This window comes from Anarhichas minor, unplaced genomic scaffold (assembly GCF_050575085.1).
Source record: "Anarhichas minor isolate MPS153535 unplaced genomic scaffold, ASM5057508v1 ptg000011l, whole genome shotgun sequence".
Classification (NCBI taxonomy): domain Eukaryota; kingdom Metazoa; phylum Chordata; class Actinopteri; order Perciformes; family Anarhichadidae; genus Anarhichas; species Anarhichas minor.
This window is the reverse complement of record NW_027466457.1, coordinates 9,419,025-9,446,456: the sequence shown is the minus strand read 5'-3', so window position 1 is coordinate 9,446,456 and position 27,432 is coordinate 9,419,025. Positions and strand designations below refer to the sequence as shown.

The 27,432-nt window shown below is 41.7% G+C and overlaps 1 protein-coding gene across 1 annotated transcript; it reads left to right on the top strand.

Moving 5' to 3' along the window:
* Positions 1-9,110: 9,110 nt before the first annotated feature.
* LOC142947908 (LHFPL tetraspan subfamily member 3 protein-like) lies at positions 9,111-26,931 on the top strand. Its single transcript, XM_076089779.1, has 2 exons — positions 9,111-9,537; positions 26,666-26,931. The coding sequence occupies exons 1-2, from the start codon at positions 9,111-9,113 to the stop codon at positions 26,929-26,931; spliced, it is 693 nt and encodes a 230-aa protein (XP_075945894.1).
* The last annotated feature ends 501 nt before the right edge of the window (positions 26,932-27,432 follow it).

The window sequence follows — 27,432 nt, the reverse complement described above, 5'->3', positions numbered from 1 at the left end:
ACAATGTATGAATGTGTGTATATTTGAGACGGTTGTGGTCGACGATGCAATCAATCGGCCCCTCAGCTTTTACTCCATATTTATCCATCCCATTTTATCCTCCACCCATGCCCTTCCCAACCTCTCCACGTCAGAGGCCAAGGGGCTTTTCTCCCCTTTCCTTTCCTTGCGTCGCATCATCTCGTGACGCGGGGTGTTGTGTCCTGCTAAAAGTTTACCAGTTCGTATCGTTGAGAAATGACTGATGCTACATTTTTCATGCGGGGCATTAAAAATTCAAAAGATCCGTTCGCCTTCTTCATTCTGAGACTCAAGGAAAAGTCTCAATAATGTATGAGAGAAAGGTTTGCTAAGAAAAGAGAGCCGGTGAGGTGCGATTGAGCTGAGGGAAGAGAGGGGGGGGGGGGGGGGGGGGGGGGGAGTGAGGAGGTGGGTGGAGGCGGGGATGATGTACGGATGGACGCAGCGAGATAGATGGAGACGGACTGAGGGGAAAATAAGTTGTTGACCAGTGTTTTTGATTAAGACAGGGAGAGGAAGAAGGCGTGTTTAAGTTGAGGGATCTGACCTGGTGTGGTGAAATGTTTCCCTTTGTCCATGGGTGTACACAGCTGGCTGCTCCTGGTGCTCTGCTCTTAGTCAGTCACGCACAGCAAACGCAGCTTGTTCCGTCTCACAATGCCAAACATTCAATATACACACATATGTACAAACACACACACACACAGAAACACACAGAGCTCTCAGCTGATTGCCACAGGGCATATATTTGTTACTATAAAAGAACATTCATCACTCAAGAGCCTGTTTGTCACAGAAAAATGTTAAACTAGCTGAAATCCCCCATTTTTCACATTCCTGAAGGCTCAACGCAGCTATTGTGAGAGCCTTGTTGGATCGTGGTAACAAGTCATGGTTGGATACACTTTACTACACAAAATGCAGAGGACTGACAAACCATACAAGTTGTTTCACAGGAATTCGTGTACGTGGAAGCACAAATTATCACAGGTAATAAAACATCAGTAGTCTCAGAACGAAACAAAAAAACATCTCAAATAAAGGTTTGAAGTGCAATTTCCAATTCCCTTCACTGTCACAAATGAAATGCACATGTAGGATTCCTGAGCAGGCATTCAGCTTTAAAAAGACTGCAAAAGACTTCCCTCGACATTATCATGGCTGCATCAATAGCAAAAGAATAACTCCCAATCATGATGCGCATTAAAGGACAAAATACAAAATGCTGCACAGATTCAGAGGCGCAGAAACAGAGAATCAATATTAGACTCCGTTGAACTGTCACAAAAACAGCTTGAAGTGCATCAAAGTCATTCGGACTGTCATAGGCACACATAGAATGAATGCCTATGGAGATAAGCATTATAAAATATAATGTTCCTCTTGTACTCTGCCAACAAAAAGGAGCCGCTGGGGTGACAAGGCCTCTCTCAGGATGCCATCTAGTGGTGCATCATAAGACATACAGGGCACGGAGGAGGTCTGCACGCTGCATGGCTCCAAATGAACAGTTTATTTCTCTTTTTCTTATTTCGTGGCAACATTTCGATCGACAAGATCTTCTTCAGGCAAGTGTGAAAGAGAAAAACTGCTGTTTGGTATTTTTTGTCTTGCACCTGAGTATGTCTCGGTCATCCCACCATAAACACATTGTACACAGTCTTTAGACTATAAGAATTTTGGGGCCGTATCAAACAAGCTTCACTAAGAGGATATTTCCTAGAATTAGGCAACGGTAGAATATTTAAATTCTGGCTACAATATACACTCACAGAGGTTAAAAACTGCCACATTAGCTTGATGATGCTGATTTTCTGTGCCACTTGAAAGCTCTCAGCTTGTGATAAATGACATCAAACGCCTCAGGGTAGGTCAATTAAAAACCAGGTCATTGTGCATATTTGTGTGCGATACAAAGACACGCCTTTAAACATTTCTAGTGATCAGGACCAGTAAAGAATGGATGACCTCACCAATGTACCCTTATCCTTGTTCCAAGACATACAAATACATGCTTCATATTCAAATCTGCAAATATATTATCACAATCACACTTTATAACCAAACGGCACAGTCACGGACGTGCACACACTCACAGATGTTACAGAGCTCGTTAGTATGGTGCGAGGCGCTATCAGTCTAGTGAGTGCAGTATAAACACTTCGGTCAGAGGGAGACAGTAGAGCGCCAGAACTGGGAAGGCAGAGAATGAACAGATTTCCTGCCAAAAACTTCCCAGAAGAGAATGTAGAAGATTGCAGACCCATCAACACATTGTACACTGGTACATGTCATGATATGAACATAGTCAGTCTACTACAGGGTAACAATATTCTAGATGTTTCTTTTTGTCAACAAGTCCCATGTAAGGAACAAAACCAACAATGTATTCGCCTGTCCCTCAATACATTCCGACCTTTCCTGTCTGTGGCCCTCAGGCCAAACAGAAGATCCTTAAAGGATCCTTAAAAATGGGTGGCAAATATAAACCTTTTTTTTAAAAGGCTAAATAATTTCATAAAACACATTTACTGTAATTTATTCAATCAGGAGTAAATTGTGTATTTGTTGGAGCTACTAAAAATAAAACTACAGTTCCAGGTGACGGTCTTTTCATGGGATTTCTTGGCAATGCAAAAAAAAATAGAGTCACACCAGATACTGTAATATCTTTTGTGGCAAAATGATAATGTTCTAAGAGTTTTTGAGCCAAATTCACTGAATTTCTATTGTTACCAATAAATGCCAAGACTTTTCCAGGAACATTGTTTTCTAAAATAGACGCTAACTAGACTATTTGCCAGTTTAGGCTCTCAAAACATTGCAGATAATTCTACTAAATCGTAGACACAAAAACACATTGAGAGACACATGCACACACACACACACACACGCACCAACACACATTTCCACTCTGTAATCAACAAATTCCAACACCAGCCAACGCACACACACACACACAGACACACACACACACAGACACTATTCAACAACCCCTCTCATTATGTTGATTTTGCTCCCTCTCCAGCTTTCATTTGGGTGTTTTATCTTTTGTTTACTGGTGGGTTTTATTCTCAGCGGCTCAGGGAAGCAAATTGTTGGCAGTAGCTCAGTTTGATCTGCGGTCGTGGTTGAAAAGCGCCACTGGGGGAAAACAAGGGCATTTTGGAATTATAAAAACACTGCCGTGTAATTACAATGAAAATACATAAATATGAGTCCTCTTGACAGCGAGGGAAAGTGCCAGTGTCAGCATTGTGATGGTAAACAGTCTGCGAGGGAGTGTTTGTATGACTCAGTGGGGGTCACCTCTACAATAGACAAGCCTGAGTAAATGGGAAATAAAAAGTCCGGAAAACTTCCTGACAATCCAACCAGCCCTTTGAGGCATTGAGGCTGTGAGCGTGCACACAGCAGGCTGGTGGTGATTTAGCATTAACAACACCACAAGACAATTTCCATGTTTAGGGAAAAAAGAAATAAAGTACAGACGACTGGGATTTGCCAAAGAATATCAATTAACGGTTCTACTCGTGTAGAGCAGATCAATTCTGATTTGATTACTATTAGAAGAAATAAAAGAGAGGATGACCATCGGCACTTATTTTCTTAATTAACTACTCAGAAAAATGATTAATTAATGAATTAATCATGAAAATAATGTGTAGTTGAGCCAGTTGGATCAGACACATGTATATTCATAGATACTGCAACAATATATGCAGTACATTTCCTTTATATTCCTTTTTTTACACATCTGTTGGTATGAACTTCTGGTTAAACATCACTGGTTGTTTTGGTTGTTCTTATTTTAATTATATGGGATTCCAACAATTCACTCAACACTGTAGAAGGGTTAACTTTATACTTTTCCAATTCAAAAGATTTAATTTTACTGTCTGGATTGTACATTTTAGTCCAGCATAGTGAAATAGATGTGATGTCCTCCTAGTGAATGAAATACAAATCAACAGATGGTCAAACCCACATAGTGCTGCCATCCACCGTCACAGAGTCTCAGGGTGTATGTGGTAGAGTGAGCTGTGACTGCATGGCAGCAAGACATCATAAGCAGGCGTCATTCCCAGCACCAAGAAGATAAGAGACACTTTAGGCCACATTAAAAAAAAGAAATAAGTGGAGAAACTTTGAAACACATAATCACTCAATTCTGATGGAGGAAATGGCATTTGGGAAAAAGAGAAAGAGAACCAAGGAAAGGAAAGGAGACGCTTATCGAGAGTGGCGCCATTTAGGGTCAATATATATATATTTTTAATTGAGTGCAGTCCCAAATATCTACTCAACTACTAGTCATAACCGTTATGAAAACACTTAAAAACAATCCTTTATACACACACACACACACACACACACACACATGCACACAGTGTGCCCGGAAAACAACAACCTCCCAACAACCCATGCTTATCTCAACACACCCAGGCTTTCTGTCTTTGGCATTCACTCAGTCTCTCTCAAACATATACACACACACACACACACACACACTACGCACACAAGCCTATCTTTCATCCCAAAATCCATGCAGGCAGATTTCTCTCATCCTCTACCAACCATTCTTTCTCCACAACTCTCGCAAGCACTGTTCCCTCTTCTGTCCCATTATTGCCTCTAAAACCTCCAGAATACATCGACCAATTCCCTGTCACAGCACACACTGTGGCTGCATCCTTTCTTTTCTCTCGTCTCAGTCCAGTGGCTTATTTCTCCTGAAATAATCTAGTTCAACTGAGGAAGCCCCAAGCAAGTGGGACAATACTTTTCTCCTTCGCCAAAACCAGCCACAGCTAACTCCATATGCATCCTGCGTCACAGGTTTGCAAGGTTACAACTTAGACATATGTCCTGAATGATGTTAAATAATGGTACATGGCGACTTAGCATTAACTTCAATTGGTGATGCCATCTCTATCCCCTCTGTGCCACTGGTCGTCATCATGCAATACAACAGGAAAGCTAGAGTTGATTCCCAAATACTTTCTTTCTTGCTTTATTTCTAATAAACGGGGCCTCAACTCTCACAGGGATCAGACAATAGATTACAAGAGATTTGTAACATAACAAATGATCTTTCAGAGCATTTTGGTGTCTTTTGTACAACAGAAAAAACATTGTAACATAATGTGACACAACAGGACATTTCTTGTACATTATATTTATAGCGCAAGGAATATTACATGATAGCTTTGGTGCAGCACTATACATTTGTGAGTCATCCTTAGATCCTATCCCCTGGCCAGCCTGTGCCACAGTCTAATGCTAGGCTACACTGACCCCTGGTGGTCAGATTGAAGTACTACAATCACAGTGAATCAAGCGGGGATTTTGAGTTTAGTGTTTCTGAGAAAAGCCTGTAGAAACACTCGCTCAAAATTCTAAAAGAAATCTAGAATCTACCAATAAGAAAATTACATTTTTTTAAATGAAAAGCTGCCATATGCACATTATATCTCTTCTGAAATGTGGATATGTGATGTAAGGGGAGTGCAACTTCCCACAGGAGCCGTCAGAGTTTTTTAAATGAGGTCATGTAAAAGAGGAGAGCTGCAAGAAGCTCCCTCGCAGACTACAAGTCAAACTTTACACCGTAAAGGTTCAACACTTACCTCCATTTTGAAGACATTTTTGGATTCCTAAAATAATCCCCTTTACGTGGCTGAAACAAAAAATGTCTCTTATGCTGCATTATTAAGAAATTAATTAGTTTCGCGTCGTTAATGTTAGTTTTCTTCCCAAGCGGCTACTGGTTGTAGCCAGAGCCGTAAAAAGAGAAAGTTGCGTCAACGCATTTTCAAAGCTCTTGGATGTCATGTGACTCATGTAGACTTCGGATAGTTCCAGGAAGTACTTTGCGACCAATACGCATGGGTAGATAGGCCACTTGATTTCTAAATGGCTTTTTAAAAATATATATATTTTCCATTTTCAGGAACAACGATATCACTGACGGTCCAAAAAGGCCAAGTGAAGACATGTAAAACCTTCCTTCCGGAAAATCTTCACAGCCCAGTGTTGGTAAATTCAGATTGATTGTGACAGTAGTGAGGACAAGATGTCACACAAGCAGGGTTGTGATCATTGGCTTTGGAGGCCGGTTTGAAAAGACAAGAATGAAGCCTTGAAGTCCTTGATGATGAGCTGAGGCCGAGTGGAAAACCGGTGGATATAAAGAACTTGTCTATGTTGGTACAAAATTGTGGCAATAAATGATCAAAAGAAAAATATATTAGTAGAAATGGGTACAAACCTACAAACCGAGAGACAGAATTGCGATTTTTGCTATAGTCAAAAAAATAATCGATTCACAATATTTGTCTCACTATGAGCCAGCAGCAGCTGGTTTGGCCCCACCAGCCTCCTCCCTGTTAAATATATATATCTTTTTTGAATTAGAATTTTTACAAATTAAAACCAAATCATTATTTACCTGGTAAAACCCAACAAAGACAATCGTCTTACATTTCATACTACATATTGCAAGTGAACATCGTGACCACGGCACAGTCTAAACAACTGACTAACAAACTATTTATACAAAGTATAAATAGTATGTTATCTCGCACTGGTGACCAATGAAAGAGCAGCTTTTTAAAGGGATACACAAGGGTTCATCGATAATAATACATCATCATTTATAAGATGGTTTATATTTTGTCGTAATAATCTAAATCTGTAAAGTAATTAATGTTGTCGAATAAATGTAATGAGTAAAAAGGCTGACATTGGCTTCTAAAATATAGTGGAGTAGAAGTATAGAGTAGCATAAAATGACACACACCATAATACTGAATGGCCTTCAAGTAGCCATGGAGTGGACTCAACACCTCTCTGACCAACAAAGCTGGACACAAGTTTCATGAAAAGTAATTGCAGAGCTGTTGTATTGGATTGTATGGATTGAATGAGATAAGGAATAATTCAAACACTGATAGTGTCAGTTTTTATTTTTTTTAAATCAAATATAGGAATATTGACATTTCAAAGCATCATCATGATGCCTGTTATTTCAAACACTGATGCAGGTGTAGGCTACATCATCAAATCTGATATTTACCAAAACATCCGTACATCAAAATGATTAAATTGTTATCAAATGCCTCTTGCATCCATAGAAATATCTGGATTACACTCATAAATCTGTGTGGTATGATATAAAGTGTATTGCCTCTTCTTACGATGAATATAGACTCCAATCCATCTGTGCTTCAAAAATCAGTGATGAGCTCCAACAGTAAATCCTCCGTGCAAATCCATCAGCATGGGATCCTGCAGAGTAGCCAGCCGATGGGTGGGGCAAAAATAAGGTCAATGCATCTGACACAGAAATAAGACCATAGATTCATTTGAAGTGCTATCAGCGTCTTAGCTGGGAATAGTCCTGATTATCCTGCAATGTGGGGAGAAATAATGCGGATTTAACCCACGATAGGTCATCAAAGTCATAAGTTATAATGGCACTGCTCCAAAAGTGGAAAATGTTTGGTTTGTTTTACAAGCAACCAAAAGTAAAAAGTGATGTGCAGTTCCATTGGCTATATAAATAGGTGTAATGGTGTGCTTTAGGAGGACATAGGCTTTGTTTGTAATGTGATTTATACAACCATAATATTAATGTGTATTGCTCATATGATGAGTTGAGGGTGATATTTTAACAAAAATATCTCTGCTGACCTCTTCTGGTTGCATGACAAAAATATTTAAATTGTGCTTGTAGTGGCAGAATTTAAGTGTGAAGTTTGGGTAAGGAGACAAAGATTGTGTACATAATGTTTTATGCAAGATGCCAAATGTTCTTTTTTTTTTCACCGCTGTAACAATAATTGGTGTCTTATGTCCAGGCTGAGCAGTTGTGTGTGCATGACAGGAAATAAACAACAATCACTGTAACTAGAACTGGAAATGGTGGCAGAAGAAGCATTGTTTGCGTCATATGATGACTGTTTCTTCTCTTGAGAAGGGAGAGGAAGGAGGGTTTTTTAATAACGCCTTTGTTAAGACTCATTTATTGGTCTGGCCAGCGTATTCAGCCTGTGCCTTTTCAGGTCAGCATGAGCAGTTTCGTGAAGTGTTACATAACCTCCTGGCAGCAGCGCGCTCCGTCATGAAGCCGAGCGCAGTGTGGGCTGCGTCTTTAACACGCCAGGTAACAGTGACACAGGGACGACACAGATTTACCCTACCTTTTTTTGTTTTCTCCTCATTATATTTAAGATATTTTGTCGCTTCGTCGTCGTTGTTGTTGACGCAGCGTTACCCAGAGGGTGTGCGCCTCTGTGTGCACGAATAGACACGCGCATCACGGGCTGCCTCTGCGTCTACACCGTCACTGCCCCTCCCTCTCTGACTGCCGGCATCACCAGCAGCCCGGAGGGTGCTGTCATAAACCGGAGAATAAAATTCCCGTTTAATGATCGTGGAAGGGGGGCACGCGTCGTCTTTTGTGTTAATTATAATTATTGTTATTATGGTTGGCTGCATTCATTTGTAAGTACATGCCTATAATGTTCCGTTTGGACACGACCCCATTCAGAGACGGAGCACAAACCGCTTGTTAGTCTGTTTGGGCTTGGGAGGATACGCCTGTATCTTATATTCTGTGGCCGCGGTCGAGGGGTGAATAATACATCTCTCTTTCGCTCGCAGGTTTCTCGAGGTTTTCCAAGGGCATCCGCGAGCGGCACGTTGCGGCAGCGATGTGCGCGTCTGACGGCTAGACGGAGCCAGAGGGAGGGAGCTTGTTTTCTGCCGCTGTGGTCGTTGAGTTTTCAGAGTCCTCGGTCACATCCAGGGGTTCGAGTGCTCCGCTTACGCTGTGCCTCCTCTCCGTTCACCGCCTGGCATTTAAGGATGCGACGTCACGAGTTGATCGCGCCTGACAGATGTTGCTGTGTTGCAGTTGCACGGGCATAGGTTCTCCGCGCTTGTTCTCGTTGTGTGTGTGTGTGTGTGTGTGTGTTTTTGGGGGGGTGATGATTCTGTAAAACGGTTCGTGCGATAAACGCCAAGTCCTCGCTCGGTGCTCGGACAGATCGCGACGCTCATTTAAATCTTCGGGATTCCATAAAATGATACCTGGATCCACCGCATCAATGCTACCGTCTGCAGAAGCTGCGAAATTGTACCAGACCAATTACGTCCGCAACTCCAGTGTCATCGGACTTTTGTGGGCCATCTTCACCATCCTGTTCGGCATCGTTAACGTGATCATCTTCTCGCAGCCTTACTGGATCGGGGATGGCGTGGATACGCCGCAGGCCGGCTACTTCGGCCTTTTTCACTTTTGCGTCGGGGACGGCATCGCCAGAGAACTGGCCTGCCAGGGTACCTTCACTGAGTTCGCCGATATCCCCTCCACCGCGTTCAAGGCCGCCTCCTTCTTAGTTGGAATGTCCATGATGCTCATTGTCAGCTGCATCGGCTGCTTCAGTCTCTTCTTCCTCCTCGGCACCTCCACCGTGTACAAGATCTGCGGCTGGATGCAAGCGGCATCAGGTACGTGCCTTTCAGTAGCACCTACAGCGGGTCACAGGGGCTGGAGGGGACCTTGAGAGTAGGATTTATTTATTGTCACCGTATTCACACCATGTAGGGGGGAGCATGGATATGACAACATTTCACTGTTATCTTCCCAGCTACACTAAACACAGCTAAAAGCTATATTATCTCAAATTAAATGTTGTGTCCAAGACACACTATCTGAAGTGTCTAAGGGGCCTAATTTCTTTCTGATAAGGTCCTTGGTATGACACGTTTTGGAAAGCCTTAAACTGGTTGATTGATCAGTTGATTAGATAAATGAATTGTCAGTGCGGGGCAGCCAAAGATAAGCAGACAGTGTCCAGGATCTCTCCTGGAGCTGTCAGCCACCACTGCTGAACAGACAGGGCTGTCCATGGTGCTGAGGACATTGGCCCTGTACAGCTACAGCTGCAGTTTCTCAGCTTAATTTCCTGTATTTCAAATAATAAAATCCTGTCATATAGCATTTACAAAAAATACTGATACAAATAAACCTGCAACTGAAAACATTGATTATTTTTCACTTTTGAGAGTGATAGCAGCTTCCACTTAGGCCGGATACTGACTTTAATAACCAGAGCAGGTGTTGGCCATGAAGTGACCAATCCACATTAAATATAGTTTATTTGTCAATGTCATTATTCAAATCAGTTACATTGTTACATTTTTTGCAGTTTTCACTGACCTCGCAATCCTTAGTGTAATGTTTCCACATGAAAATGATCCCAGTGACTTTCACACAGTACTGTATTCGATCGGCGTACTTCACCAACCAATCACACTGGCATCGGATTGATATTGGCAGATTCACTGAGTTGAGGTTTGGGACTTGGTATCAGGAGAAAAAACAGTTGTATGGGTGCATTTAGTGTTCCAGTCCTGTGTTTTGAATTTTGGTAGGCAGTGGTTTACCATTTGTTTAAATTAGGAACATGTATTGTGCCTTTAACCAGTCTGTGCTTTATACATCAATACAGAGACATTGGTATCTTGATGTTTATTTATCACCATGTTTCTTTGTTTGTCATCACAACCTTTTCTCCTAATACATCACAACAACATAAGTGCGCAGATGAAACCTCTGAAAAGCGCACATTTCTTTTCATTATTGGTCAAAAATGATGCTCCTGCGTATTTTTTTATAATATAATGCAGAATTTACAATTGCGTGACCACATCAGATATGCACTTAATGCATGATATAAGGCTGGTTTAAGAGGTTTAGCTACAATACAGCCAAATATAATGTGAACTGTTTCTTGAATGACCTGCAGTCTATCTGCTGCCAGCAGGTGTGTGTGGGTGTGTTTGTGGGTATAGAGTTAGGGGTGTTGAGGGTGTTGAAATACTGTCGAGGTCAGCGGTTCAGCGGCTGGCAGCATTTTGTCACTGTAGCTGTGAGCTGATGTCATCCAGGGTGAGCGGAGGCCTCCGTCATCTGAAGGTGGTCCAAACGTTGCCAAAAATCGCGTCTGCTCAGCTGAACCCAGTGGCCGAAGCGGTCGGCTTCCTCTTCGCAACGATCACAAATGAGGGGGGATTATTTGGACCGGCTCCAGCTCAGTGTGTTATGCTGGGCTGAATTAATGCAGTAAGCCTGTTTAATGAGGAGACCGCCGGGCTTTGTGCTTCTGTAGCTAAGAGATGAAAGAGAAAGCCAAGAGGAGAGACCCTGACCACAGCAAGCTGGCGCAGAGATGCCTAATGAGGGAGCCTTGCTGCTTAGCACTGTCAAACTTCATCACGCTTATAGCTGAAGGTGAAACTCCCGCTGCCTTCACTGGGGAGGACAGGTGGCCCACTGGCATCTGTAATGGCCCCCTTACTGTCAGCTGCTGTTTTGATAGGGAGATACAAATCATCAATATTATAGTGATTAATGACAGGCGTGTGTGTGTGTGTGTGTGTGTGTGTGCAAGAGAAAGAGAAAGGGAATGAGAAACCACTTATTTATGCATTGCTCCCTTTACTTAGCTACACAAGGGTATGCCACATCTCATCTCATTTTCTCATAGAAAGGCTACATTTCTTTCCATATATGGTTCTTTCCTCGTCGTTATTGCAAAATTGTATGGTATGAAAAAACAGCATATAACAACACCACCATGCCTCACTGAGTAAAGTGCTTTTTTCCGATACACTAACTCAATATCAAGGTCATATCTGTTGGCCACGTGTAAGGATGCACCGATCCGACTTTTTCAGTCCCGATACGAAGAGCAACACCTGGGCTTTGGGTATCAGCCGATACTTGAGTACCGATTTGATACCTGTGTTTGATTAATGAGCTGTATGCCTCACTCAGGATCATTCCTTTATGTGTAAGGCTACATGGCTTCACTTTAATATAGCTTTACAAAGTTTGTAAAACAAAATGTAACAAATAAATATAGAGATATGAATTAACTGATTGTTATTTTTATGAATAATAAGTCGTACACCAGCAACTTGGTAAAGAATTTAAAGTGTATATTTAATGCAGCAACAAAATGGTAAAAACTTCAACAGGAATTTAGATTCCAGCATGTAATGTATATAGTATATAAACATATTTGAGTTGAATAGATCGGCCCCATTGTCTCCTATACCCGATCCAGCTATTGGAAGTATTGGCCCAATATCCGATATCGGTATTTGTGCATGCCTAGCAAAATATATGTAATTTAAGTGATGCCACACTCGCAGCCGCTTTCACAAATCCCCTTGGGCTGAGGTCAGAAGGTTGTGTACAAACACTTAACAACATAAAACAAATTCACACCGTCGGAGAGAGAGAGCTCCTCTCCACTGAGTCAGCCTGTGAGAGCATGTGGAGCCATCTCCAGGAAAAGGTTTTCTATGAAGCTCAGGTGAAAAAAAAAAAAAGCTGAATGTTTGATGAGAAAGCAAACCACCAGAAAATGTTTGAACTCTTGAAATGTCTGCCGCAGCCAAAGAAAGCTGAGTGCAAAAATGCTCCTGTGTCCATCCTGCCCTGGATGGACTTGTATCCTTCTTTTACCTCACCAGAGCTATTTCCGTCTGTGCATCTGCTCACGTCCATGGCATGCAGATGTAAGCATTTGTTTTTTCCCCGCTTAACCGAGCTCAGCAAGATGCATGACGCACAAGCTCCTTTACCTTATCTCTTTCTGTTACTTCCACGCAATTTCACTCTTCTGTGCATCTCATCTAGTTCCTCCTGCTCATTTTGACCTGACCGTATTTCTAATTCCACTCTCTTTTCATACCTTTTCTTTCCCTCTCCTCCCCTCTCCTCCTTCTTTTCTCTTAATGACCTTGTTCCAGTGGGTACAGTGCTGTCCATTTCTGTCTCCATCCTGTCCTGTAGCTGCAGTTTGTCAGGGGTCTGCACGCCAATTAACTAAGAAGACTTTGAGGTCAATGATAATTACTTCTCAGTTTTATACCCCGTCTGCATACTCTATTATGTCGCCAGCCATTTTCTATATTTGTAAGATTAGTCACCAGTGAAAAAGCAAGATGTAGGCTTTTAAAGTCAGAAGAACAACTGTGCAGACTGAGGGTGGCCTATTTGGAACGATACAGGCTGATTTTCAACTGCCTGGATTTACTGGGTCAGATGCCTATTTTTCACTCTTTTTGTTTTGGTCTTTTTCTGTCAGTGTAGGCTTTGGATGTTGTTGTTCTTTCATATAAAAAAAGGTTTGCTTTAGAATTCAAGGGGAGGCAAAATGCCAAAAACATCCTCTGCTTCTTTGTTGATGTCTTTGGTTGATACTGTAGAACATTTAGAACATTTGCATGGGTTTCTCTGATATATTTAAACATAAACATCCGTCTGATGGGCTGCTCTTGGCAAGTCTATTTCTGATTAACCCTATGACTTACAGTGTGTTTTAAAATAGATACACTTATGTGATTAATTCTATGGAGCGAGGGTTTAATGCTTTAACTCATTTCATTGTACAATTATAAGATTCATTTGTATGGTCAATTAAATGACAATTGGTTTGTCAGAAAGTGGTGAAAATTCTAATTCAAATTACGCGTTTTGTCCGACAAACAGTTTGAAACCCAAAGATATTCTGTTCACTCTCACATAAGACAATCCTTCACCATTATGAGCTGAAGTTAGAGAGTATTTGGCCTTTCTGCTTTAAAAATGTATCAATTAAGTATCAAAATAGTCAAAACTGTATTTTTGATCAATTAGCTAATTAATTGACTAATCGTTTTTTATCTAAACTAGATTACAAGATACGACTTAGGTAGACCAGTAATCACTGCTCTGACCTTACTGACATTGGACTCATCTTGTGAATTGAGCCTCTAGGCTGCTTTCAGTCAACTTTCAAACTGCATGCATATTATATAAAGTAAAGAAAAAGTACAATTCCACTATAAGTTATTAAATGAGTGAATATATATGCGTGTGTGTACCAGTATGCTAAGACAGAAAATAGAGCCTTCAGTTAAAATTGTCATTAGATAAAGGTGGATCAAACTGTAGGGATCCACGCAACAAAACCTTAAACCTGTATGGCCTGACAGTGGTGAGAAAGGACAGTGGGGAGATGAAGGGAAAAACAGAGATGACAATACAGAGAACAAAAACCGTGAGATAACATATGAGACAGAAGTCTAAGGTCTGTAGGCACACAGACAGAGGGGATCAGATAAAAGAGCTCAGACTTTGGATGACCTCTTTCTTTCTCTCTGTTTCGTTATCTCTGTTTCTGTAGCTGGCTATCACTCCCATGGTCCATTAGCTCCATTGAGAGGCTTGTTCTGAGAGGACCATTAAAGCCTCGTTGAATGCAGAGGTGGAAAGTGGTGGAGCTCAGCACGGAGCCGCTATCATAGAACTGCACTTTTCACTGCAGCAGGTTACCAGAAAGGTGTGTTTGGGCTCTCCAGAGTTCATGCTTTTGTCTGGAAACCCTATCTGGCCCTTAAAAGCAGATTAGTGCTTGTCTGAGGAAAAGGGCGATTCTGTTACTTCGGAGTCTTGCTTTGCTTCCTGTGTGTGTGTGCCTGCTTCACATAGCAACGTTCAGTTTATTCGGGAGACATAGTGGATGCACATCCTTTGTCTGCATGCTAATACATGACCATCAGTGCCCAGGGCTTAATTAATTATTTAATTTGACAACATGCATTTTTGTTGAATTACAACGTCCTCAAGTTAGCAATCCCAAACAATTTATAGCAAGAATTAGCATATATATTAAACACATTTCTAATGAAATGCACAAAAAAAGTTGACTTTAATTTAATGAAGTGCTGTTAAGCTTTGTCCATAATTGCTATAATCCCAAAGTAGTAAACAAAGAAAATGTTTGTCCAAAACAAATATATATTAACTTGAAGCAGAATAGGGCTTTTTTTCATCTTCGAATGACTTCTGCAGCCTTGTTGTCATTCATCCTTGAATGAGCTTCTGCATCTTAACTGCATCGAGTTTACTGACTTGAACTCAGTGTGACCGATCACAGCTGGACCTCAACTGTTTACCCTTAAGATTTGAATTCACACTGCGCTGCAGAGTTACTCTCAAATCCTAAGTAGAAAATACCACGCTAATAACGATATGGATTTCAAATGGGTTATTGCATGTTGAACTGAGAGGGATAGACTGTGGAAGGAGGTTGAGGGAGGAAGGGATGGAGGGTAAGGGACGAGGGGATACGGGTTGAGGGATGTGGTTGGAAGGATGGGGGGGGGGGGGGGGGGAAGAAGGGTGAAGGGGAAAGGGGCGTTGAAACTGAGTCAACGAGGAAGTGAGTGAGTCGGTTGTGCTTAAATACATTTATGCGGAGGAAATGAGATGTGTTAGGGGCGTGGTCTTTGTTGCCGAACTTAGTTAAAAAAACTTCCGAAAATCTTTGGCTGAAATCCACACTGGTCGTCTGGGGTATACATGGAGGTGGCAGTCAGATGGTAAAGAGAAGTGATGGCAACTGGTTCGGGATAATTGCAGAGCCGATCTGTATTCTCGCTGGGTCTTTCCAGAGCTGAAACAGAATGTGCTGACCCACAACCTTTTTTCAATCAAATCAACCGAATGCACAACACTGCCTTGTGCACTAATCCACACATGGCACCTTCGCAGCAGGCGAGATAATGATCTGTCGAGTAGCCTCCACACTCATCGCTCTGACTCTCTTTTGCTCTTTTTCTGTCTGAGTGGTTGTCTGTCTTTGATCCCGTCTCACCTGTTCCGCGGTCTCATTTGCAATCACAAAACGGAGAACGATCAATCACGCTTCCTTGCCAGTTTTTCCTCGTGTCCACACAGGTAACGTGTTTTCAAATCACCCGCATTAACAGCCTTCCACTCCTGCATTTTTGTAATTAGAAAAACATCCAGCCCGTTGAACCATCTAATTATAGCCAGTGGGAGGCATCGGGGAACCATCACCCATGAAGCTCACAGTCACTGCTGATGGTGGACAGCAGGAGGAGAGGATGGATGATGGATCTCTACACACACACACACACACACACACACACACACACACACACACACACACACACACACACACTCACACACACGCCGCACCATCATACATATTGCACCCACACAAGCACAAGCTCATTTACATGCATGTACTGTCCATGTTTTCCTTTCCAGTAATTACATACCATAGCTTTTTAACACAGCAAGAGATTCCTCTGGATGGCAATATCCTGCTGCTTTAAGAAGCCTGAGATCGTGTTTTTGGACATTAAACCGTACAAATCAATGATGATTAATGAGCCTGCACTTTGTGAGTTTGGGTGTAGCGCGGTGGAATACAAACTCTAAATGCCAGCCAACCCGTCACCATGACTCCCCTGTGTTTTGTGTCCCTGTAGCCCTGCAGGGTGCGCACTATAGATTTGAGTTAATCCCTGTGATCTCAGAAGTGGCCTGGCTCGGGCCAGAGCTCCGGCTGGGGAGGCTGTTGATTCATTCCACTGGGGGGGGGGGGGGGGGGGGGGGGGGGGGGGAGGGATGAGATGGGGAGCCAAGGACACTGTGACCCACGAAAAAAAAAACGTTTCATGCTGCAGTGACAGTAATGCACATGTTCCTGTATGCACAGATTTGGAAAGTAACTAACTACATTTAATTACGAAGTACTTGAGTATTTAAATTGTATCCTGATTTATCGTCCTACTTCCCTACATTTCCTTTAAGTAAACATTTGTATTTTTGTAGGGGGGTGTTGCTACTTTAACTTGAATAATGTGAATACTTCTTCTACATTCATTTCTGTCAGCTACAGTAGTTTGTAGTCAGTCCAGCCCTTACACTGTGTTTGCATTCCTCCTGATGCAACTTAAATGCACCACTGTTTTTGTTTTGTCATTTCTATCTTCTGTAGCAAATTGGTCACAACTGCATGTGTTTCACAATGACAACAAATGATCCTTGAATCATTATGTTCGAAAGTGTTTTCTGGACTGAGCATTTATGAAATCTTGCATTTTAATAACTTTTTCTTAATTTTGTATTTTTATACATTTTCACTGAAAATGTTGCTCCATCGTTGGTGCTCTGCCGCAGCCTTGCAGTACGTCCTAAGACAGCACTGCCCAAGCCGCGGCTGTTTGCCTCCATCTTCCCTAAACCGGTGGCCAAGCCAGTATTTTCATAGATAATTCAAAGGTCTCTTTTGATCCTCATGGCCCTTGCCAATCTTTATCCTCTGTGGAGGTATATGCTGCATCTGGACCTGTTACATAAGCCCCCCCCCCAGCCTGCTCACTGCGGTTTACGCTGCACTCCTCCCTCAAATCCTCTGCCCCTTCCTCAGACCCTCTACCTTCGCATCCCCACCTCTGCTTTAACCTGAAGTGCTACATTTATTGAAGAGGCACATGTCTCACTCTTTGTGTCAGCCTTATATCATTTGAGATGTAGTCACTCGATAATTTCAGAGCACACCGTGTCCCTCCTACTACATGTCCTGCTCCTCCTGGAGGCATTTGCAGCTTGTTCTCCTTTCTAACGCCGACTTCAATCAATGTGTAATAGTGAGGCGCCGTCTGTGTGGACATTAAGAGTCTGAGCACACACACGCTGTCTGAATATACATCATTTGGCCAAAGTAGGCATGATTTTAAAAAGAAAGAAACAACGCTTCTACTGTAAAGATGACACGTCAAGGAAGATGAGATGAGACCAATAGACGAGACAAATGGACAGACAGATGGTGTTAGAGATGTATCCTAGCAACTACTTTTCACATTACTAGCATCCTCCTCTCCCTTTCCGGTATTCTCTTTTTTTTTGGATCAGGCCACTTGTTCTGAAGAAAATTACATTTCCAAAGATTTCCTTCTTGCTGTGTTTTATTCCCTATTGTAACAGTGAGAGCGCTTCACGCACCCTACAGGTACGCTAAGATATGCAACATGTGCATGTGGGAAGAATATTTGCAGCATTGCGAGATGGTTTAAAAGTTTTTCCAAGGCTTGTCCTGGTAAAGAACACGGATGATTTGATGAAATAAGCCTTTCGTTGCTCCTCCTAATCCTTTAAACTGAATTGATAGGTTAGCTGTGGGCATCATGTGCTCGTTGTGCAGAGAATTGCTGAAGATGTTGACAGCGCGCGATGCAGAGGATGCCCGGAAGCTTCGTGCTCCCCTCCAGCTAACACCGAGTTTTGCCAGCAACTGAAGCGGAAATAGATTTGGACTGCGGACAGCTCATCTCAAGAAGCATGATCCTCATCTTCCAGGGGAGATAGTTGGAGTCAGTTTTAAAAGTGTATCTTGCTCCACTTTCCACCGTATTGCTGACACTTAGAAAATATTCTTTTTAGAGAACTGTCTTAAGTTTGTGGCCAGTCAGCTGTCTAAACAAATATTTATCTCCTGTCTGTGTGAAATTAGGAATCTAACTTGTATCTCATTATTATTTCATTTTAATTTTCATATTCACATGAATTGATATGTGTTATAACACTAACAAAGTAACACAGGAGATGGTTTCTATAGCTCACATTCATCACCCTCTTTCTTACTTCTCTTACCCCATAAACCCGGGAGAAGCAGACTTATGGTGACACATTTTCACACTCCATTTAGTTCCACTATATAGATCATACACTCTTAATTGCCCCATTTATCTGAATGTAATCACGATACATCACTGTCATTGTCTTTGGCCGTCTTCCTTTGGTCCTCATTGACTTCGGCTTCAGAGCCAGTGTGAAGAAGAGCTGCCTACGCTTCATTAGAGTCTGGACTGGCCATGGGAAAGATCGGATTAATCAGTCTCATTTTACACCCTGTCCCTTGACTACTTAAACCCAACAGAAGTAGCTCTCTAGCTGAAGCAGGAACCTTATTTGCTTTATTGAGTTATGAGACTTATATAAGGAAGGGCAATCGTAGGCATGATTATGGAAGCCAACATAATACACAGCCTGCAAAATGCAAACAGAAGAATACCAGAAACACTGGGGAGCCTATAGAGCGTGAAGCATGTTGAAATGAGGATCGAAAGGACAGGCTCCCTTGGCAGCAGAGAAAGATGAAAAGAATGCAGTCTCTCCTAAATTGGGTGAAAAGTAATTCACAGTGACAGTAGGCAAAAACCTAAACTTTGATATGAAACTGTGATAAAACGTCCAACTAGCTCAGGTCCTTTGGTTGTCTGGTACTAATATTTTTTAAAGCTGTTGAAAAGTTGTTTAAGGTAAAACTGGTGATAATTAAGAAAAAAAATAATATATATATATATATAGCTATATATATATACAAAGAATTGAGTGAAGAGAGGTACAAATACTAGCACACGTCCTGCAGCTCTGTAGGAGATCATCTTCAACAGCCGCCGTTAACAGATGAAGAAAAGGATGCGCTGTTCTTCTCCGATAAACTACATGCTGGTCTCCTCCAGCAACAAGGCTGTTTCTTTCTGTCATGTTGTATGCTTCAGCTTGAAAAACGTTGTTGGTGCATTCAAGTGCTTGCAGGAAACTCCAACATCTGTTATGCTTTGAAAAAAAAAAAAGCACCAAGAATGTCAAATATTTTAGTTTGACATCAAACCGTTAAAACAAGCAGAACCAACCTTTCGGTCATTAAAACTTTAGGCTTTTTCTCCCGCTCCCACCTTCCTCTCACAGTGTGGTGCTTGGGCTGCCTGTTTCCCGTCTCAGCAACATGAGTCATCCAAGCACCCAGCCAGGCTGTCACACTGTGCCTCAGCACTGGCAGGAGTCTCACTCTGCCTGGAGCTCAATGCTAGTGAGAGCAACGCAGACAACAGGCATCGGGGATGAACCGTGTCTTTAGGGGTTGCAGATTACATTACTAACTAATGAAGAACAATCACAAGCTGTTATTTTGTTCTGTTTGGATGTGAGTCATAATAATGTATTTTTGTGTCTCATGAAAGATACAGAAAAGACTGCACAACGAACCCTTTGGACTGAGCTAGTAAGACTTTGCCCACATTCAGATCACTATTTCACCTGTGGGAGTGTAAAATTAGCTCTTACATTAAAGCAAACTTATGCATATTCATGGGTAAACCCCAATGGGATAAACACTCTAAGATGTTCCCAGAGCGTCTGTGCCGATTTTCTTTTCTGAGCCGACTTTTAGTTTTTACCTTAAATGCTACATTACCAGCCGTGGGCTCATTCAGAGGCTGACAGTTCAGGAAACACACTCTTTTGTTCACCAGCACCGATATTTGTCCCACAGTGACAAATGATCCTCAGCACTTGAGCCACTGTGTGAATTTTACTCAGAGGGGCATGTTTACCAGTATATCTGTGCATGTGTGTGTGTGTGCGTGTGTGTGCATGTGTGTGTGTGCAAGACACATTGTGAGCGAGAGCAGTTTGGGATGTGTGTATGTATAATTCAGTTTGCCACAGCTAGAGAAGAGAAAATGCGATCCACAAAGGACTGTGGGAGTTAAAAAATAGCAAATCCCTTTTCATGGCTGCTTAGATGCACTGCAGATGTGTAAGTGATAGAAATAACTGTGTATTTCCATCTGCCACCCAGTGCAATCAATGACATGCTGAAACACACTCAGCAGAATTGCAACTGCATTGACAGTGTTGTTGTAAAACATGAGCCAGATGCTTTGGAGATAGATTAAACCCTTGTATTTCAAATGCAGTGTACAGTATATGTGATTCATTTCTCTTTGTCTGCAAAGACGATATGCAAATCCTATCAAGCTGCTGCTTTGGAGGTCACGTTGGACCTCCGGTCATCAACACTACTTGCAAATGACACGTAGAGGTTATAGGAGGCAATGGGATTCATTCGGCATCGATGGGATTTAGTTGTCTCTTTGGGAAAAAGCAAATGAGGCTTCTGACAGATCTGCTGCCATCGTACCGTTCTGTACCATCTGCTGGTCTGCCCTCAGACTCTCCTGTAGAGCTGTTCGCACCTAATCTGCCCTACCTACAGTCCCCTTACCAAAGAGGCCGTTAGCCAGCAAGCATTTTCTCAGTCCAGGTTTCCGCTCACATGGTCCCAGTGTTCCCAAGGAGAGAAAGAGACAAACGCAGAGAGGTGCGCGGCAAAGAGAAACGCTCAGTAAATGCTGAGAATAGCTCCGCTGAGGGGCTCCAGCATAATGGTAGCCAGTGCTCCTGACGTTAGCTTGGTGCTGGGTGCTTGCTGGCGGCCACAAACGGGGGGGCTGGAGCACGGCACCCTACATGGGCACCACCTCTCTCTCTTGTCTCCCCGTATCTCTGGCTCATCATAATCTGTCTCTCCTCTCTCTACGCCTGTCTGCTGATCTCCAGAGAGAGCAGGAAAGAGACGGAGAGAAGGGCACAGCTGAAAGGGTATAGGATGATGCCGTCAGTTATTGTCTCGTCTCGGCTCCGACTGACAGCTGCGTTCTGTCAGGTGTGCTGCTATTTCTGTTGCCAGGATTTGGAGCACACCATTTATGACTGCCGCATGAAGTTCTGCTCCTCTGCAGTGTGAGTGGGTGAAGCCACTCAGACGCCAACGGATAATGAGAAAATGTTTTCTTGGGAATACTTAACTTTAAGTGTCCCTATCTAGCATTGCTAGCAACATCTAATATTTGTTTTTAACACACCATCTTGTAGTTGTATAAGCACCTATAAAGGCATTTAAGTGTTTGTTAATGTACAGTATTTGTTAGCTATAATAATTTGATATTATTACATTATTGATGTTCAGTATCTGTTTATATACCAGGCTCCTCTTATGCGTACCCATAGGAGGAGTTGTTGAGGAATACAAAAGAAAATGACATTACAGTGTGTTGTAAACCATTTATTAAGTGTAAATACACTGTTTATAAATGCTAAATCAGGATACTCAAAGTGAAGTGTTTTTTTTGTTTTGTTTTTGCGACTTATAATTATTTATATTATTGAGTATTCTGTTCATTTTTTGGATCAATGAATTAGTTATTTTACCAATAAAATGTCAGAAAAGATGTTCAACTTACAGTGATAACAAAGACAACCAGCAAGTCCTCACATTCATTGAAGAAGCAGTGAATAGATGGCATTTCTGCCTGAATAAAGTGGACAATTAATTTTCCGTTGATCACTTCTGATAAGCACAGAGGACATATGCACACACTCCCTCCGCCTGACTAATGTACTTTCATGTCGGGCACTGATTTGTTACAATTACCAGAATGACTTGTATGAGGTGCAATAAGGGTATACAAGCGAAATCTGTTATTCACTGTGTTATAACGAGCCTCTTTCATTTATTACAACATTACAATAATGTTGTTTACAAATGTTGTGTTGTGTTTTTTTTGATGACTGATGACACAAAGCCAAGTTTGGCTTGTTAACTGTGGTAATAACAAAAACACCATGCAAGTAAATTGGCCCATCAATGCTGCTTATAGCAGAATATAAATGTTATTTGTAATTTGCTGAATATGTTCTTTTATGTATTTATTTAGTATTGATTGGCATTTTGTATGTTGATTTTTCTACTTTCACTATACAGTAGTATATCCCTACTGGTATTTTAATTTCTGCACCAGAGGATATTTAATATACTATCTCAATGCTATTTATGTATTCAGAATTCCCATATGCAGAAGAGTATTTTAAATATTTAAACACATAGGAATGCCAAGCAGCTTTAACTAGGATATGATATTAAATCAAAGGTTTTTTGATTCCCTCTGTAAGTGTGAAAACCTAATGTGAACCATTCTTCCTTCCTACGCTGTACGGTGCCATAGTTTTGAATTTTCATCATGCTCCTCATTATGTAAGTGGATGCTGGAAGCAGCCTGCTGGGTTGCGTTGTGTGGTTATGGATTAGTTGACTCCAGGTTTACTGTAACAGTGTTTAGAGGGGACATGTGCTCCTCCTCTACCCACAAGCTGTTTCTGGGAACAGGAGCAGCATATGTGGCATAATCCTGGCCTGTGCATCCCTCAGAGACGTTCGTCTGTAGAAACAGGCGTAGATGATTTATAGCATTCATGACTGTGACAGATTTTTCTTTGACTCTCGTATCTCTTGCTCTCCGTCCCCTGATGCTATCAGCATTCGTCGGTGCACAACTCTTTTATTCTTCTTTATCCTGCACTCTCAGTCTCTTTCTGTTTCACCTGCCCCAGAGCAGTGTGCGCCTCTTCTCTCTCCTCCTGAGTTTCAATGTAATATTCATGATGGCACTGAACCGAGCCGAATGCGTGCCAGAGATACCCAGAAGGATCTGGAAAAGCTTTTGTTATACCTTTGTAGTAAATGCTTCATGAGGGAGAGAGAAAATAAATGTGTATTGACTCACAAAATATCAAATGGTATTTGGTCTGCCATGGCACTCTTTCTGTTCAGTGGAAGCTGTTACATAAAACCCCGTGATCTGCTTAGCATGTATGCTGTTGGGAGAAGCACGGTTGGTAGAATCTCATTCGTCCGAGTTGAAATAGTTATTTGTTATCAACTCACCACTATTCAGGATTGCCCATTCTCCAAATGGCCACTGGAGGACAGCTTCACCCTTAGGTCACCCGATGACATGACAGCGGACTGATGAGTTCAGCTTTTCAGAACCACCTCAGGCTGGACAGCTCCCCCTCACAGAGCTACATCACAGTCAGTTCTATTATAATGTTATCTTTGTTAAAAACGTCTTATTGTTTTATTTGATTTCATATTCATATTAGTGTATTTGTATAGATTTTATTTTGCGGGTCTAGTTATTTTGTTTGAACATGGCCTTTCGGCACAGTTGCAGATAAAGATTAGGCTACACTAATCACCCTTATATTCATTCTGGGCACCGCTGCTGCTGAGCGCCGCTGTTACAGTTTGACATGATCATTGATATCCTGTTTCCCCAAGGGCAGGGCTTAGCCACTCCACACACACGAAACAGAGAGACAGGCGAAGTGAAGATGAAGTTATCGTGACTGTTACAAACAGGCTCGGTAGCCAATAATATTATATTATTTTTAGATTTAGATTCCAGCAGTGGCTGCGTAGGATTGTTATTGACTCATGTGATCCAAACATTTCCAATGACAATACAACAACTAAGCAGTTTAAAGTGCAAAATTTGAAAAAAGATAGATTTAATAATTTCCTAAATTCATATATTTGTATCCAATAAAATATTTTTGCATATTTGTTGGCATTTAGCCTTTAAATAAAAACATTTTCACTGCGGTAAAAAACAAACAAACATGGATCTTCCGTGTGCTGCACACAACGGGAGGAACGCACAATATATCAATGTTATATTCATATTCACAACGTGTAATGCAGGTTTAGACAGAAAACTTTTAATATGAAATTAAACAATAAAGTTCTAAAACCAAAACTACATCAGTGCAAACTCGACCAACAGATTTGTTTCTGCTTGCAGCTATGGTGGACTTTAAAAACGTTGGTTACAGAGAGTCATAATTCAAGGACAAACCAAGGCAGCTTTGTTTCCTTTCTTCTGCACTGACTGCATCTGTAGACACAGTCAACTACTGTTTATGTCAGTGGAGACTAGTTAGCGAGATGTGGACAGGCACACAGATTTGGTTTCATTTGATGCAGCTAGAAGTGGACCTGTTCGCTGTCACTTGTCACAATGTACGTCAAAGCCTCAGTGACACTCACGCAGGAGCTGAATCATGTACTGGACTCTGGAGGACGTTTCACAGGCGGTGGCGCTATACTGTATAAAGCCAGTTGCTGTGCTGAGTGACATAGGTTCAGGCGAAGTCCTATCAGAACCTGCAACGCCAAGTGAAGTCTTTCTCGAGTGAAAAGGGTCTGTCGCTTGACTCAATGGAGACAGCAACAACTCTAGTCCGTCATAAAACCAGGGCTGTAGTCCAACCTTAATGTTCCTGTGACAGTAGATGACAATGATGTATGTTTCTTAATCAGATGCTGTTTACTCTCATAGCGATGTAAAATAACATGTTCTGTTCCAAATGGCATAGAAATTAGGAGTGTATTAGGATCTTCATACGATCCTAAGATTAGATTTTAAATTGCTCACAGTATCACAATGGAAATATATTGTGTTTCGTACTGTAGAATTTTCTTTCTTCTTCCAACAATCATTCCAATGCAAAACATTGATTCAATGATTCATTTGTACTGATTCATCCTTCGTATTGTATCGCGAGATTCTTGCCAACACACAGCCCTAATAGAAATGCTTGAAGTAGAACATTTCACTGCAGTACTCTTCCATCTGTCCATCTGAGCCTGAATAAGTCGTTGCTTTCTGAACCTCTGTGTGCATGTGAATGTGTTATGACAGTTAGAGCCATGGGGGGAAGGTAGAGGAGGAGTCGAGAGGATACTCTGCTCTGTTAGGTATGCAGTTTGTCTGCCGCATGTATTGCTCTGTAATTTCCCTCTTACTTACTTTCTCTCACTGAAATGTCTCTCAACACCTCCTGACGTCTTTCGGCACTATTAAAGACTGCAGCGTTACTGTAACAGACTGCAGTGTGTGAGCGCTTCCATGCGTATGCGTGGGCTGCTTGTGTATGCATAAAAAAAGACAGTATATGCATGGTTCTCAGTTTTGGTTGTAAGACTGTGCAGAAGCCAGATAGAAGATACAAATGAGGTCAATAATAAGCAAGTTAAATACACACACATTTCTATTTCAAACAGTATGCCAGTATAAGCAACATGCAGGTCCTTAAAAATGCAGATTACATGATTAGTAGACTAGAATAAAGTACAAAAGCCAAAATCCGCATTCAGGGAGGAAACATTGCAAGCAAGTGTTTGGGGGGATAAAGACGTGGGGAGTGTTGCTCTATTAATAATGTGCAATGCACTGGGGATAATTGTGCAGTCAGCTTATTTTTCCAGGTCATCTGCTGTTCTGCTGCAACATCACCTCAAAGGAGAACCTAATCCAAATTGAAGATGAGAGAGATTTTACCCCTTGGGCAAAAACTGAGAATGAGGAGAGCTTAGTTGAAAGTCTAAAGAGTAAGAGAAAAGGCTGCAAGAGCTTTCGGGGGCTTTCATTTTTTTTTCTTGCGCTATTCTGCCGCAGCATCACCTCAGAGAAGAATCTCTTTCAAACAGAAGATGAGAGAGAACCAAATTACAGATGAGAGAGATTGTGCCCTTTGGCCAAATACTGAGAATGAGAAGCAGCGAGTTAAATCTAATATTACCACTATTTATAACACAAGAGGTGGAGAGACATCCATGAGATTTTGTAATAGAACAAGTAAACTATGTGAATGTGAGTAAATCCCAGGCAGTTTTTCAGGACATTTCATATCAGAACAGCTACAGGTTCTAATAATCCAGCTTTGACTGTCGCTGCAGTTGTTTACTGCTGTTTTTACGGCTCTTCCACTTGCACTCATTGTGTCTAGACACCGAAGGGAGGGAATGAAAATCAATGTGATAAATGCAATAGAAACACAGCAAAATCGCCAGAGAGGAGAATATTCGGCCATAGACTTCTTTATTTCTCATTTCCCCTCAAAATCTCATTATCCTTGATTATCCATTTATTAAACTGCACTTTCCTCCCCACACTCATTTTTGTTCTGCTCGTACCTTTTGTTCCTCCTCCCTCTCTTTCATCCACTTTTCCTCCTAATGTTGCCCACTCTCTTGTCCTTCTTTAACCCTTTCTTCCCCTCTCTGTCTCTCACCAGGTGTCTGTCTGGTGCTGGGTTGCATGATCTACCCCGATGGTTGGGACAGTGACGAGGTTCGGAGGATGTGCGGAGAGCAGACAGACAAGTACAGCCTGGGAGCCTGCTCAGTGCGTTGGGCCTACATCTTGGCTATTATGGGCATCCTGGACGCTCTCATCCTCTCCTTCCTGGCCTTTGTCCTGGGGAACCGGCAAGACGGACTCATGACAGAAGAGCTGCTGGCTGAGAGCAAGGGTGAGAATATCGAATCTGATAAAATGTGATATTTTATTGATCTCCTTTGGGAAATTCACTCTTCGCCTGTGCACCATGCTGGAAGTCAGAGCTGAGTTCACAGTAGCACTCCAGGAGTATGTTGGGATGTAATACATAATTTATTTTGGGTGTAGGACAGCTTCTTTAATCATTAGGTTACCTTTCTCATAAAATCTATATTTCTATTCTTGGAGTTAATTAAGTGAAATCATAAATATTTCCCCACAATTATCACACACACAGTAAATTTATCGAGAACTGGAAACAGATAACCCTGGATTTTCAATTGATTTACTTGTACTGGGTCACTGGTGTGCATATGTAATGTCTGCATTACTATCACATGTATGAAGTACTGTTAAGAAGTCTGGGTCTAGGTATGTCTCCCAGTGGGAAATGGGATTAGTTTGTCTGTGCACTGTAGTTTGTAAAGGAACCAGACAGGCATGGCCAACCAACAACCCATTAAGGAAAATATATACATTTATTAATATAAAATATATTTTAAA